This window comes from Coloeus monedula (genome assembly GCF_965178545.1).
Source record: "Coloeus monedula genome assembly, chromosome: 30".
Taxonomy (NCBI): Eukaryota; Metazoa; Chordata; class Aves; order Passeriformes; family Corvidae; genus Coloeus; species Coloeus monedula.
In genome coordinates, this window is record NC_138810.1 from 2117588 (window position 1) to 2131905 (window position 14318).

Consider the following 14318-nt stretch of genomic DNA (forward strand, 5'->3'; position numbering starts at 1 on the left):
CAGGCATGGTGGGTGTGGGGGTGTTTGAGAGCTCCCCAAAAATTGGACCAGAGCTGGCCCAGGCAGAATAGGTCAGTGAGGGCCTGGGCGGGGCACAGTGGGGCATTGGGGGCTCAGAGGGTCAGCCCCAGAGCTGATGTCCCTCCACACTTGTCCCCAACCCGCCAAAGTGTGTCACAGCCCCTTCCTCAGAGAAGGGGAGAAGGGATCTGAGGATGACACCATCCATCAGGATCCTGGTTCGTGGATTGGCCGCTTGTGTTTCCCCATTACCCCGGCACCGAGGACAGCCCAGCACCCCCAGGTGGGTTCCCCTTTCCCCTGCTCTCACCCGAGTCCTTGCAGCCGAATTTGACGTTGGGGTCGCAGACGTGGGTGACCCCCTCGCAGTTCTTCTCGTCGCTGGAGTCCATGCAGTCCGTGTCACCGTCACAGCGCCAGCGCATGGGGATGCACAGCCCGTCCAGCCGGCACTGGAACTCGTCCGTGTGGCAGCCCCCCGGCGGGCGTGTGGCTGTGGGGAAGGCACCGCTCACTGCCTGCACCCCACGGAGCTGGGGGGCTCCGGGAATGGAGGGGGACCAGGCACTCAGCCAGCAGGGAAAGAGCTGGAGGCACCCAGAGGCACGGGAGGGGGATCTGGGCGCTGAGTGTGGGCTGAGAAGGCGGCAGAATTCCCTGCCTGGAAGCAGGGTGGCTCTGCTCGGGGCAGGGTTTGGCTCTCCGGGCGATGCCTGTGGCTGGGGGTCCCTCCGGCGTGCCGGGGCTCACCCTGGTTGGTGCAGTTGGCGTGGGTCTCGTCGCTGTAGTCACCACAGTCGTTGTCCCCGTCACAGGTCCAGTGCACGGGGATGCAGCGCCCGCTGTTGCACTTGAACTGGTTGCTGGAGCACGAGTGGCTGCAGCCGGCCTCGTCACTGTTGTCCCCGCAGTCGTTGTCTGGAGAGGGAAGGGGGGGCGGGCAGGGGGTCAGCAGGTGGCCGGCCAGGAGGGGACTGGCAGGAGGGAGGACAGCAGAGACCCCTCGCCGGGGGAAGCGGGGAACAACAGGGAGCAGACAGACCCCACTGGCAGACGGGACGTGGGGTGACAGCAGCCCCTCAGCACTGGCGGAGGGACCCCCGCCATGGGCTGGAGACCCCCGGCCCTCCCTCCCCCCGCTTGCCACAGCACCAGCAGTGCACAGAGAAAATGAAACACAGAAACTGCATAGATCAGCCATGAACCTGGGGGGCTGCAGGCGCCCGGAACCACGGGGAGCTCCACTCCAGGGGGAGCAGGGCTGGGGGACGGGCGCTCCTTTGGGGGTGGTGCACCCATGGGGAGGGGGGCTGGGACGGCCAATTGGGGGGCTCAGATTGCCCGGAGGAAACCCCCGTGCCCGCTGTGGGCAGGGGGAGATTTGGTCTGAGGGTACCTGGATACTGGCAATGCAGCCCCTCTGCCCACCCGGCACGGGGCGCCTGGCCTGGGGACCACCACAGGGCTCCACTGTGGATGTCCCACTCGAGACTGGTCAAGGGGATTTGCCTCCTGGTGCCTCAGGATGGGCACAACGATGATGGCACTGATGGGGACAATGGCACTGATGGGGATGATGGCACTGACATGGATGATGGTACTGATGGGGACAATGGCACTGGTGAGTATGATGGCATTATGGGGACAGTGGCACTGATGGGGATGGTGGCACTGATAGGGACTGTGGCACTGATAGGGACTATGACACTGATAGGGACAATGGCACTGATGGTGACGATGGCACTGATGGAGACAATGGCATTAACGGGGACGATGGCACTGCCAGCTGCCACGTGGCCTCACCAGCAGCTCAGCTCCTGCACCTGCAGCCCTTGACCTCTCCAGGCTCCCACCAAGAGGAGCTTCCCAACTGGCTCTGCTCGGTGAGCTGGGAGGAACAGCAGCTCCCTGGAACCTGGCACATCCCTCCTGCTGCTGGGGAGCATGGGGGACACTGCTGGAGAGGCACAGGGCCATGGCTGGAGAGGATGGGGTCATTGCCAGAGGCACAGGGCCATGGCTAGAGAGGATAAGGGCATTGCCAGAGGCACAGAGCCATGGCTGGAGAGGCTTGGGGCATCACCAGAGGCACCAGGGGCATTGCTGGAGGCACAGGGCCATGGCTGGAGGATGAGGGCATTGCCAGAGACACAGGGGGCATTGCTGGAGGCACCAGGGCCATGGCTGGAGAGGCTGGGGGCATCACCAGAGGCACCAGGGGCATCACCAGAGGCACAGGAGGCAGTGCCAGAGAGGACGGGGGGCATTGCCAGTGTCCGGAGCAGCAGCCCCTGGGGCTCACAGCCCCTCTGGAGGGGGCAGGTCTGGGGGCTCAGGGGGCCAGGTGGGGGTCTGGTGCATGTTGATCTATGCACTAACCGGTAGGCTTTGGACAGTTCTTTTCGTCAGAGCCATCCCCACAATCTTTTTCTGAAACACAGAACCACCAGACAGGAGCGTGGGCACGGTGACAAACACAACACGCCACGGTGACAAACACGGCACACGCACAGCGGGCGGCACAGAGACACCGGGACGTGGACACGGACACGGACACGGACACGGACACACAGAGGCACCGGGCAGCCCAGGAGGCGAGACCAGAAGCAGTGCAGGGTGCTGGGGGAGCGGGGGGCAGCCAGGATGGGGGGACCCTCATGGTGCTGCAGCTCCTGCCCTGAGCACCTGGCGAGGCTCGGGGCTGCGCGAGGGGCTCCACGCCATGGCCTGGCTGCCACGGTGGGGGATCCCAGGAGAATGGACCAGCCCTTGGCAGGGCCAGCTCCAAGGGAGCTCAGGAAGACTTCAGGGAGAGTCCGGCACCCACAGCTCTGCTCAGCCAGGCACCAGTGTCTCGCCTGCTCTGAAGCCACTAATTATTCCTAACAAGGCAGAGCGGCTCAAAGACTGAAATAAACTTGTGGGAAAGGAAAGGAAAGCAACCTTGGGGCAAAGGCTCTGTCCCAGGCCTGGCCCTGGAAAGATCTGAGGGCCGATGGGAGCTGGCTGGGAGAACTCTCCTGCCTTGCCTGGGGCCGCGGGACCTGGATCAGCCCTGCTGGCAGCTCTGGCCATGCTACGCTTGGTTCCAGCACCAGGGCAGAGTTTGGAAACCTTGGAAAGGATGCCAAGGTCTGGAACAATCCCTGCCAGGTTATTCCTGTGGCACTCCCTGCCCCAACACAGCCAAGGGAAATACGGGGCTGGGGGCTGTGGGATGGGCTCAGCTTTGGCTCACGCCCGCTCCCTTTGGGGCTTGGGCTCTGCCCTTCAGCACATGCTGAGAACTGGCCCAAATTGCCAAAATGGGGTCCCTGCCAGGCTGCACCCCCGCCTCGGGTCTCGCCGTCCCCTCGGGAGCACGGCGGGGCCGGGTCCTCACCATTGTCACAGCGCCAGTTGATGTTGATGCAGCGCCCGTTGTTGCAGGTGAACTGCGTCAGGGGGAAACAGGTCGGGTAGGCTGCAAAGGAGGCAGAGGCACCGTCAGCATGGGGGACACCCCATGTCCACCCCAACAGCCCTGTGGAGCACCCCAGTGCCCCCAGTGCTCCCAGTCCCGGCTCACCACATGAGGCGGACTCGTCGGAGCGGTCCCCGCAGTCATCGTCCAGGTCACACGTCCAGGAGATGGGGATGCAGCGGCCGCTGGCGCAGGAGAACTGGTTGGGGGAGCAGGTCCGGGCTGGCCAGGAGGGACAGATGGAGTGTTAGTGGCCCCTGTTTTGTCAGGGGAAGGTGGGGAACAACCCCCGGGCTCCTGCGAGGCCCAGGTGCGAAGCTGAAGTGCAGGCACATGCGAGACCCCAAACCTCAGGCTGCAGCCAAGGTGAGTGCAGGCCCACGCGAGACCCCAAAACCTCAGGCTGTGGCTCAGCACAGGCTCTCCCGCGACTCCCTGAGGACGAGGCAGGGTCCTCACCCGAGCAGGTGGAGTTGGACTCGTCCTCGTTGTTCCCGCAGTCGTTGTCCCCGTCGCAGAGCCAGCGGTTGGGGATGCAGCGGTTGTTCTTGCACTTGAAGCGGTCCGAAGGGCAGGTGTGCTGGTCTGCGGGGAGAAAACACACTCAGGACCTGCCCCTCATCCCAGCCCATCCCTCCTCTACATCTAACGAAGAGAAAAACCAGGACAGAAAAGGGCTGGAGCCTTAAACTTAGGATCAGAATCTCAATCAACATCATCCTCCTATACCCCCTCCTCTCCTCGAGCTGGAGAGGGGACAGAGGGCTCCTGGCTGTCTGACCTTGCCCCAACCCTGCCCCCACATCTGGGGGAGCCTCAGCCCCAATCCCAGCGCGCAGGAGGGGTCACGCACGGCAGAGCTCGGGGGCTTCGTCGCTGTTGTCCAGGCAGTCGTTGTCCCCGTCGCACTTCCAGCGCTCCTGGATGCAGCGGTTGTTCTTGCAGGCGAACTCCCCGGGCTGGCACTGCGGCGGGGGGATGTACGACGGGTTGGCTGCCAAGGAGAAAGCACAGGCAGGATTTTATCCAGGTGACCAAGCGCAGCTTCCTGTGGGAAAAGGGGGTCCCCACGAGGATCCCAGCCTACCCTGGCAGGTGACAGAGTCCGGCCCCAGGATCTGGTCTTCGGCACAGGCGCACTGGCGGCCCCGGGGGGTGGCCAGGCACAGGCTGCTGCAGCCCCCATTGTTGACACGGCATTTGTTGGAGCCCACTGTGGAGGCAAAAGGGTGAGGAGATGGCACCTCAGTGCCCAGGGGCCGCTGCAGACCCAGGGGGGTGCTGGGTGCCCCCGGCCCCCTGGCCTCCCTCAGCAGGAGCCACAGTTGGAAGCCAGCTGGAGACCCCAGGGCAGGCCACGGGGACCCCTCAGGGGACACAGAGCCTGATGGAATCAGGGTGGAAAAAAGAGGGGAAGGCCGGAAGGGCAAGGCACGAGCAACAGGAAAGCAAAACAAGGAGCACGGGGATGGCTGGAAGGAAGCAAAACCAGGTGGGGGGCTGCTTAGGCAGCTCAGACTCACCCCCCAGCCCCACCCCTCCAACCCCAGCCCCCCGCGCCCTCGCACCTTGCTGCTGCTGCGCGTCGTACATGCGGATCTCGAAGATGGGCGGGCGCTCGTTGCGGAGCAGGCTCACGGCCTTGGAGGCCTGGTCCAGCCGGTAGATGCTGCCGCTGCGGTACTCGGTCCAGAAGAGGAAGTTGCTGTAGTGGCACAGCCCAAAGGCGTGGTTCAGCTCCGGGCCCTCGTACACGATCTGGGGAGGCGGAGAGGCTCCGTTAGCTGGGATGGGCACTCAGAGACATGGACAGGGTGATGGAAGGGGAGAGGAGAGAAACCGCAGCTCGGCTGCCCCAGCGCTGTGGGTGGTCAGTGTCCCAGGGCCACGGGACCCCCACTCGCCTTCCGCTCGGTGCCGTTGAGATAAACCATCTCGATGCGGTCGTAGAAAGCATCCACCCAGTACAGGATCTTGGCCGGGATGTCCAGGCTCAGCCCGTTGGGCCACAGGACGGTCTTGGAGGTGATGAAGATGTTGCGGTTGGAACCATCCATCCAGGCCCTCTCAATCTTGCCCCTCTTGCTGTCCTTGGGATCCTCCTCCCAGTCCGTCCAGTACATCCACCTGCCACAGACACTAAGCTGAGCCCTGGCCTGGCAACCACAAGACCCAACCACATCCCAGTGGCCGTGGCCCCACCAGCCAGCCCTGCCCACCCGGGCACCCGCACCCGTTCAGGGGGTCCACCACGATGGCGCGGGGGTGCGTCATCTTCCCCTCGATCAGCGTCTTCCGCGTCTGGGCGGCCTTTTCCAGCCGTGCCACGCTGATGGTCTTCTTGGGGCCGTCGTCTGTCCAGTACAGGTTGTTCCCCATCCAGTCCACGGCGATCCCTTCCACGTTGTGGATGCCTTTGGGGAAAAAGCAGAGCGGGGTTCATCACCGGCAAGGAGGTGAAAAGAGGAAGCAACAGCCCCGACTGGTGCCTGATCCCGACCCAAACCGATTGGGATGACAGACACAGGGGCACAGGCCCGGCCCCCCAGCCACGCACCGTCCTTCAGGATGGTCTCCCGCTCCGTGCCGTCAATCTTCTGGCGCCCGATGAGGTAGCTGGTGGTGTCAGCGAAGTAGATGAAGCCGGTCTCAGCGTGGAAGTCCAGAGCCCGAGGGTTCATGAGGTTCTCGATGGGGATCATGTGCTCGTCTGGCACCTTGGCACCCATGTCCATCCCGCGGATGATGCCAGGACGTCCCTTCCCATACACCAGGAACAGCTCGTGCTCAGGCTCTGTGGAGACACAGGGGCAGCCATGGCCACCAGCCGGGCCGGGGCAGTGCCATGGGGGTGGCACATGGCACCGGGGCTGTTGTGGGGTCAGAGAGCACAGAGCCCATGGCTCCAGCCCCTTGCCCCCCGTATTCCCCCCAGGAAGGCCAGCACTCACTTTTGCAGGACTTCCCGTCGCTGCCCAGACTGAACCCGGAGCGGCAGCGGCAAGTCCGGCTCTTGTGGCTGTTCCCAAGCAGGCAGATGTCCGAGCAGCCTCCCGGCTTCCCAAACTGATCTGGTTCACAGGCATGGCTCCGAACTGCAACACAGAGAGGGGCTGCAGCGCCTGGGGGCACCGGAGCGGCACTGGGAGCACAGGGGGGGACAGGGACACGGGGCTGCAGTGCCCGGGGGCACCGGAGCGGCACCGGGAGCACGGGCGGGACAGGGACACGGAGATGTGGGGATGCTCTCATGGGTCCTCCCTGGGTTTTAGGGGGATCATTCCTCCCGGGAGCTCCTGGCCAGTCAGAGAAGGGCTGAGCACTGCACAGGACAGGGCAGAGGTGGGAAAGGATTTTCCCATGGGAAGGATCCCCAGGGAGAAGCCAGCATGTCCCAGCACCACAGCCACAGGGCCACGCTGCCCCATCCTGCTGCACCGGCGGGACAAGCCCCGGAGCGGGGACAGCCAGCACCACCCGGAGAGCCCCTTAATCACACTCCTTCCCCGCTCAGAAATCTCCTGATTAATTTTATATTCTGGAAAATGCCAAGCAGGCTGCAGACACTAAGAGGATTTTAAAGGAGTAAATTGATTAACTGCAGGAAGGTGCTGGTGGCGGTGGAGCGGGCAGGCAGGGATGGATGCAGGGAGGGGTCGGCGCAGCACCGGAGCCTTTCAACTCCCTGGAAATCCTTTGGTGCTTGGGAGCACTGGGGTGAACGTGCTGGCAGTGGGGACAGAGACTGGGACCATTAATATTTTAGGATGCCACATTTGCTCTGCACTCTCCATGATCCATCAGCCGTGTAGTGCAGCGCTCACAGGAGGAGCTGCAGCGAGAGCAGGAAAGGGGGGCACCCCAGGGTGTTCAGCAGCCCCCAGTGGCCTGGGGAGCAGGAATCCCCAAATCCTTGAGGTTGGAAAAGACTTCCAAGATCATCCAGTCCAACCTGTGACCAATCCCCACCTTGTCAACCCAACCACAGCCCTGAGCACCACATCCAGTCATTCCTTGGACACCCCCAGCGATGGGGACTCCGCCACGTCTTTGGGCAGCCCCTTCCAAAGCCTGACCACCCTTTCCATGGCAAAATTCTTCCTGAAATCCCACCCAAGCCCTTTAGTGAGGAACCAGGGAGCTGTTACTCCCAAGTCGGGGTCCCACCTGTGGGCTGGCGCCGCTGGTGGTAGATGTGCAGCGCTCCGCCCTTGTCCACCCGTGTCACCACCTGGTACTCGGTGCTGTTGAAGCGGTTGACACGGATGACGCTGGTTTTCTGCTGGGCGTTGGCGTTGTCAGAGTTGGTGGCATACAGGTAGTTCTCAAAGACCGTCAGCCCGTACAGGTGTTCGATCTGGAAGGGTGTCCACAAGGATTTAGGAGTTGTGAGAGCCGGGCTCCGCAACGCACAAAACCCCTGGTCCCACCCCGTGGCTCTTGTCCACCAGTGTGGTCTTGTCCACCACTGGCACAAGATGACCCTTGGCAGGACCATGCCCAGTGCTCAGCATGTTCTTACTGGCCCAGTAAAGCCACAACTGCAGACCAGTGGCACCCAGGACACGAGCTCCAACACCAGACCTCTCCCTTGACCCCACCCTGCCCCAAACCTGCTCACCAGGATGCCCTGGATGATGGTGTGCCTGTTCTTGCCCTCGTAGTCCACCACCTCGATGTAGTCCAGGTAGGCATCAGCCCAGTACACCAGCCGGTTCACCAGGTCCAGGGTGATGCCGTGCGGGAAGACGATCTTGCTGTCCACCAGCTTGGTGCGGTTCTGCCCGTCCATGTCGCAGCGCTCCACCTTGGGGATCTGCCCGTAGTCAGTGAAGAACACCTTGCTGTGAGAGAAGAGCAGAGGAGCGAGCTCAGAGCCGGGGTGGCACTTTCACCCCTGGCAGAGGGAGGATATGGATGTGTGGATCCCCGCAGGAACGGCTGGGGGCTGGCACAGAGCACCCGGGAGCGTCAGATGTGTTGGTGTCACCGGAGGAGGCCCACGTGAGGTTGTAGATGTTAAAACACAACCTGAGGCAGCTGCCTGTGCATCCCAGAGCTCCCAGCACAGCACAGCAGAGCCAGGGATGAGCACTGCCACCACAGAGCCCAAGGGACTTAACTCAGTCACCTGTGGGGCTTGTCTGCACCAGCCCTGCTCGAGCTTGGAGTCTCTCTCCAGGATCCTCTGCTATATTTGTTTGTTTATATTAAATACTCCCAATTTTCTGCTCAATAACACCAGCTTTTTCCATCCGAGCCAGGAGGGAAGTGCCCATCAGGAAAGCAGCTGGTGAGGGGGGAGTTTTCCTCTTGACTGGTTATTCTGCTCTGCCCACCATGGCCTCGGCCACAGCAGCTTGCAGCTCCCGGGGCCTGGCAGCTGCCAGGTGTGCCCTGAGCTGCTCCCATGATTCAGCATCCTGGCATTCCCATCCTCGGGGCTGTGCAGAAGACAGTGGCTGGACCCACAGGCACCAGGGAGCTGCTCCGGCCACGCACGGAGCCGACTGCTCCGGCTCCCAAAAGCTGGAGCAAAGCTGTGACCATGCTGTGTGGCACGAGCTGGAAGCAGCAGCTTATCCCAGAGCTGGGCCAGGTGTGTCCTGCAGGACTGAGCCCTGCAGAGCTGGTGGGAAGCATCCCTGCAGAGAGGGCTCACAGAGACACAGGAAACTCCCCACCCCAGAGGGACAGGCCACCCTTGCCAACTGTCCCCAAGGGCAGTGAATTCCCAGGACTCACCCCATGGCTGGGTCCAGCGCAATTCCCTTGGGATTGTACAGCTCCAGGTCCAGCAGTGTGACGCAGGTGTCCCCATTCTTGTTGCAGACGAAGATCCTGTCATCGATGTCATCCACGAAGTAGAAGTTGCCCGTGAGCCAGTCGATGGCCATCTGCTCCACATCTGGGCCGGGACAGGAGGGAGTGAGGTGAGGCAGGGAGGGACAGAGCCAGGAGCCCCCCAGGATCACACCAACACAGCCAAGGAACGAAGCCGTGGGAGCCACAAGGGCAGCGGGACCTGCACCCGTACCAGGGATCTGCCCTGGTCACCCTGCGTGGAGCCACAGGGCACCCATGGCACCCACAGCACCCACGGCACCCACGGCACCCACGGCACCCATGGCACCCCATCCCCTGCTCCCCAGGGACACGGGACCTGCTGCCGCCAGACAAGCCAGAAACATCGCACACAACCGGGAAAGCATCTGGTGTGAACACCGCGAGAGCATCCCGCATTATCCTGCAGAAACACTGGGAATTCATCCCGCAGAAACACCGGGAATTATCCTGCAGAAATACTGGGAATTCATCCCGCAGAAATACTGGGAATTATCCTGCAGAAACACTGGGAATTATCCCGCAGAAATACTGGGAATTATCCTGCAGAAGTACTGGGAATTATCCTGAAGAAACACTGGGAATTCATCCTGCAGAAACACTGGGAATTCATCCCGCAGAAATACTGGGAATTATCCTGCAGAAACATTGGGAATTTTCCCGCAGAAACACTGGGAATTATCCTGCAGAAACACTGGGAATCCATCCCGCAGAAATACTGGGAATTATCCTGCAGAAACACTGGGAATCCATCCCGCAGGAATACCAGCGGAGCAGGGGGAAGCTCTGCAAGGTGGGTGCTGAAGGAGGGAGCGGGCAGCAGGGAAGGGGCTCCAACAGCGGCACCGGGACGGGACACGGGGGGGCCGCGGGCAGATCCCGCTGGGCGAGGTGGGAGCAGAGCTAATCCGGAGCTGCGGGGACACCCCGGGGGCCGGAGCAGGTGAGGGACAGCACCTGGCACGCAGCGTGTGAGTATTTAATTAAACCACCGAAAGCCTGTTAAATCGGATCAACCCAGCGTACCCGAATTCCTGCCTTGACACCGGCTCAGTGCTCAGCGCTGCCCAGCCCCTCCTGCGCCCGCCAGGCCAGAGGCCGGGCTGAGGGGCTGCAGCTCCTGGGGATCCCAAGTGCTCTGGGGAGCTGTCCTTTGGATTATTGCCCCTCTGAGACCCCAGCATTGCAGCACCACAGCCAGCACGGGCAGGGCGGATCAGGGACAGGGGCACAGCAGCCCTGGTCAGAAGGACCCAGAGGTCAGAGGGACCTAGAGAGCCCTGGAGGAAGGAGCAGGGATGGGGCACAGCAGCCCCCCAGCCTGAGCACCCCAAGGTCAGTGAGACCCAGAGAGCCCCAGAGGAGCAGGGATGGGGCACAGCAGCCCCCAAGTCCCAGCACCCCGAGGTCAGTGAGACCCAGAGAGCCCCAGAGGAGCAGGGATGGGGCACAGCAGCCCCCAAGTCCCAGCACCCCGAGGTCAAAGGGACCTGGACAAGCCCCAGAGGAGCAGGGATGGGGCACAGCAGCCCCCAAGTCCCAGCACCCCGAGGTCGGTGAGACCCAGAGAGCCTCAGAGGAGCAGGGATGGGGCACAGCAGCCCCCCAGCCTGAGCACCCCAAGGTCAGTGAGACCCAGAGAGCCCCAGAGGAGCAGGGATGGGGCACAGCAGCCCCCAAGTCCCAGCACCCCGAGGTCGGTGAGACCCAGAGAGCCCCAGAGGAGCAGGGATGGGGCACAGCAGCCCCCCAGCCTGAGCACCCCAAGGTCGGTGAGACCCAGAGAGCCCCAGAGGAGCAGGGATGGGGCACAGCAGCCCCCCAGCCTGAGCACCCCAAGGTCAGTGAGACCCAGAGAGCCCCAGAGGAGCAGGGATGGGGCACAGCAGCCTCCAAGTCCCAGAACCCCGAGGTCAGTGAGACCCAAAGAGCCTCAGAGGAGCAGGGATGGGGCACAGCAGCCCCCCAGCCTGAGCACCCCGAGGTCAGCAGGACCCAGACAGCCGCAGAGGAGCAGGGCCAGACACCACTGAATTATTAACCAACGCAGGGAGGGAAAACATGAATCAAGCCAGGAGGTTTTGCAATGCCCCCGCTCCCCCTGCTCTCCCCGGCGATGCCGAGTCCATCCGCACTGCCGGGCTGCGATGAGGCCATGGGGATGAGCACGCAGAGAGTTCGGGGTGCACAAACCCCAATTCCCAGTGTCTGAGTTATCCGGGCCAGCTCACCCAGCCCTTCGTGTCCGGGCCGTGGCCCTGGGGACGGGGATGGGGACACGCAGCCGGCGGTGATGCCGACAGTGACCCCCCCTCCGGAAGGGTGAGGCCGCGGCGCCCGCAGCCACCACCCGGCGTGAGGCAGCTCGTAAAAACAAGTGGAAACAGCCCGAGCCAAGGAATGAGCATCAACCCCAAACCCAGGCCGGCGCAGGGCTCCCACCGCGCTGCCCAACGTGCCGGGCCTGGCACAGGGCTCATGGGGCTCCTGCTCCAGCCAGGATCCCCCTATCCCAGCTCCTGGGGTGACAGAGGGGTTTGTGACGAGCAAAAACCATCTAAAAATGTACACTGGGGTGCCAAGGGCCACGCTCTGCCCCCGAGACAGGGCTGCCGGAACCCTGCTGTCACAACCAGCACCCACCGCCCTCCCCTGCTCTCCCCCAGCATCCCCAAACCTCCCCTGCTCCCCCCCCCTCCCCAGCATCCCCAAACCCCCCCTCTGACGTGGGGAGGGGGCGGCAGGGCCCTGCCGGGGCGAGAAACACTTCAGCAAAGGGATGTGCAAGAATTCCCCAAAAAAAGCAGGTCTTGGCTGGCGCCTGCGTGGCTGAGTCAGAGTCACAGGACCGGGGGAGCGATCCAAGCAGGGGCGGGTGGGGAGCGTTGGCAGGACGGGCTCAGGGGCCCTCGCCCCCCACCTGAGGCTGCAGACCCCCGGATTGTCCTCCTCGAGGGAGTCCAACCATCTCCGCCCCATCGCCAGCGCCCCTTTCCCATCGCTCTCCCTCATCCCTCCGAGCCGGAGCTGAGTCCAGCCCAACACTCAAAAGAGGAATCCAAAGGGAAAACGGCCAAAACGAGCCACAGACTTCCAGCCCCACACTCCCCTCACGCCCATCCTGCCACAGCCGCCTCTTCCCAGGGGAGCCGGGGGTCCTGGTCCAGCCGGGGGTCTCCGGACAGGCCCCAGCTCCGGGCAGGGCAGCCTAGGGCCGGGGGCTGGGGGTGACGCAAGCACTTGCTCCTCTCCCAGGCTGTATTTTTGCAGCTGGAAAGCATTACCCTCCTCAAAGGCTTTTGTTTTCCAGCTTTGCTCCTTCTTTCTGTGCTCACCATGCTCCCCTCTCCTTCGCAGGAATCACTTTGTATTTTTTTTATCATCATCATCATCATTGTTATTTTCATCATCATCACTATTATTATTATTATTATTTTCAGCTCTTCCTTGTAGCCTCAGCTAAACCTGGATTTCCTCTTGAACTTTTGGTGGAAGCTAATTTAGAAAACATCTATTTTTAACCCCCTGGCGCTGGCCTGCAGAAACCTTACCCCCTCCTCCTTCCCAATCTTTGGAGAGGGGGAGAAGTGGGGGGCAAAGAGTCTCCCCCCTGCATCCCCCCACCCAAAATGGGAGCCCGGGGACGGTGCCACAGTGAAGACACACCTCGGACCCATCTGAGGGGACCGGCAGGGATGAACTTGTCCCCTGGATGGGTTGTGCCACGATTCCATGGCAGAATCCAGAGGGCACAGACCAGCCCCCCCCCCCTCCTGCAGCCCCCTGCGGGTGCCTCTCCCCACCAATTCCCATCCTGGAATCAATCCTCCTCCTTGCTCAACCTCGGCGGGGCCGTTGCGGACGATTGCGACACGCCGAGCTCATTTCCCAAGATTTATTTATTTGAGAGTGTTTGGAAGGGAGCTGGTGGGGGCAGAGAGCAGGGAATGTCGGCTTCCCAAGGCTCTTCCTGGGAGAGGCGGCCAAAAAACCTCACGGGGATGGGGTCCACGCTGGCAGCCCCACTCGGGGGGGGAGGGCAGATGGAGGGAGGACGGAGGACGAAGGAGCACCGAGAACTTCAAAGTTGCTCAACACGGGCGGGTTGGCAACTTCAGCAAACCCCAAAACCCACCCGCACAGATGTTTCCTGGTTTCACACCCGCCACGGCCTGAGTGATCCCAGCCGAGAGCCGTTCCTGAGGTCCCCGCCAGAAAATCCTGTGTGTCACGCTGAGCTTGGATTTTCCCTTTTCACAGAATCCTGGAATGTTTTGGGTCAGAAGGGACCTTAGAGCTCATCCCATCCCAGCCCCTGCCATGGGCAGGGACACCTTCCACCATCCCAGGGTGCGCCAAGCCCCGTCCAGCCTGGCCTTGGGCACTGCCAGGGATCCAGGGGCAGCCCCAGCTTCTCTGGGCACCCTGTGCCAGGGCCTGCCCACCCTCACAGGGAGGAATTCCCTCCCAGTATCTCACCTAACCCTGCGCTGTGTCAGTGGGAAGCCATTCCCTGTGTCCTGTCCCTCCATCCCTTGTCCCAAGTCCCTCTCAGCTCTCCTGTAGTCCCTTCATGCATTGGAAGAGGCTCTGAGCTCTCCCTGGACCCTTCCCTTCTCCAGGTGAACACCCCCAGCTCTCCCAGCCTGGCTCCACGGCAGAGGTTGCTCCAAGCTCTCAGAGCAGCTCCGTGGCCTCCTCTGGCCACATCCTTCTGCCGGGATCCCAGAGCTCCAGGTGGCCACTCAAAGAACTCCTTGACACAAATGGGTCACTGACCCCACATTTCCCACTGGCGCCGCAGCCCGAGGTTCTCCCTCCCTTAACCCGAGCCACCCGATTTCCCCCGCTCGCAGCGAGGCACTGCAGGGCTGTGGGTTTTTTGGGGAAGGAGCTTTGCTGACCCAGCACATAACTTTGCTCTGCATGAATCAGTTGCTGTGCAGTCTGCAAACACATCAATTGTGGCCTGACAGGAGGAGGAAGGAAA

The 14318-nt window shown here is 62.4% G+C and overlaps 1 protein-coding gene across 1 annotated transcript in view; it reads right to left on the minus strand.

The window, feature by feature from the left end:
• Positions 1 to 14318, minus strand: part of LRP1 (LDL receptor related protein 1) — a gene marked incomplete at both ends in the record, with an annotated part of 78362 nt that overhangs the window by 32243 nt on the left and 31801 nt on the right. Inside the window, 15 exons of the mRNA XM_082299053.1 lie at positions 332 to 514; positions 772 to 939; positions 3404 to 3484; positions 3590 to 3706; positions 3944 to 4069; positions 4338 to 4478; positions 4572 to 4697; positions 5053 to 5242; positions 5389 to 5611; positions 5718 to 5898; positions 6042 to 6278; positions 6436 to 6579; positions 7652 to 7841; positions 8106 to 8328; positions 9230 to 9392. Coding sequence (XP_082155179.1) covers positions 332 to 514; positions 772 to 939; positions 3404 to 3484; positions 3590 to 3706; positions 3944 to 4069; positions 4338 to 4478; positions 4572 to 4697; positions 5053 to 5242; positions 5389 to 5611; positions 5718 to 5898; positions 6042 to 6278; positions 6436 to 6579; positions 7652 to 7841; positions 8106 to 8328; positions 9230 to 9392 — 2493 coding nt within the window. The remainder of the gene's footprint in view (positions 1 to 331; positions 515 to 771; positions 940 to 3403; positions 3485 to 3589; positions 3707 to 3943; positions 4070 to 4337; positions 4479 to 4571; positions 4698 to 5052; positions 5243 to 5388; positions 5612 to 5717; positions 5899 to 6041; positions 6279 to 6435; positions 6580 to 7651; positions 7842 to 8105; positions 8329 to 9229; positions 9393 to 14318) is intronic.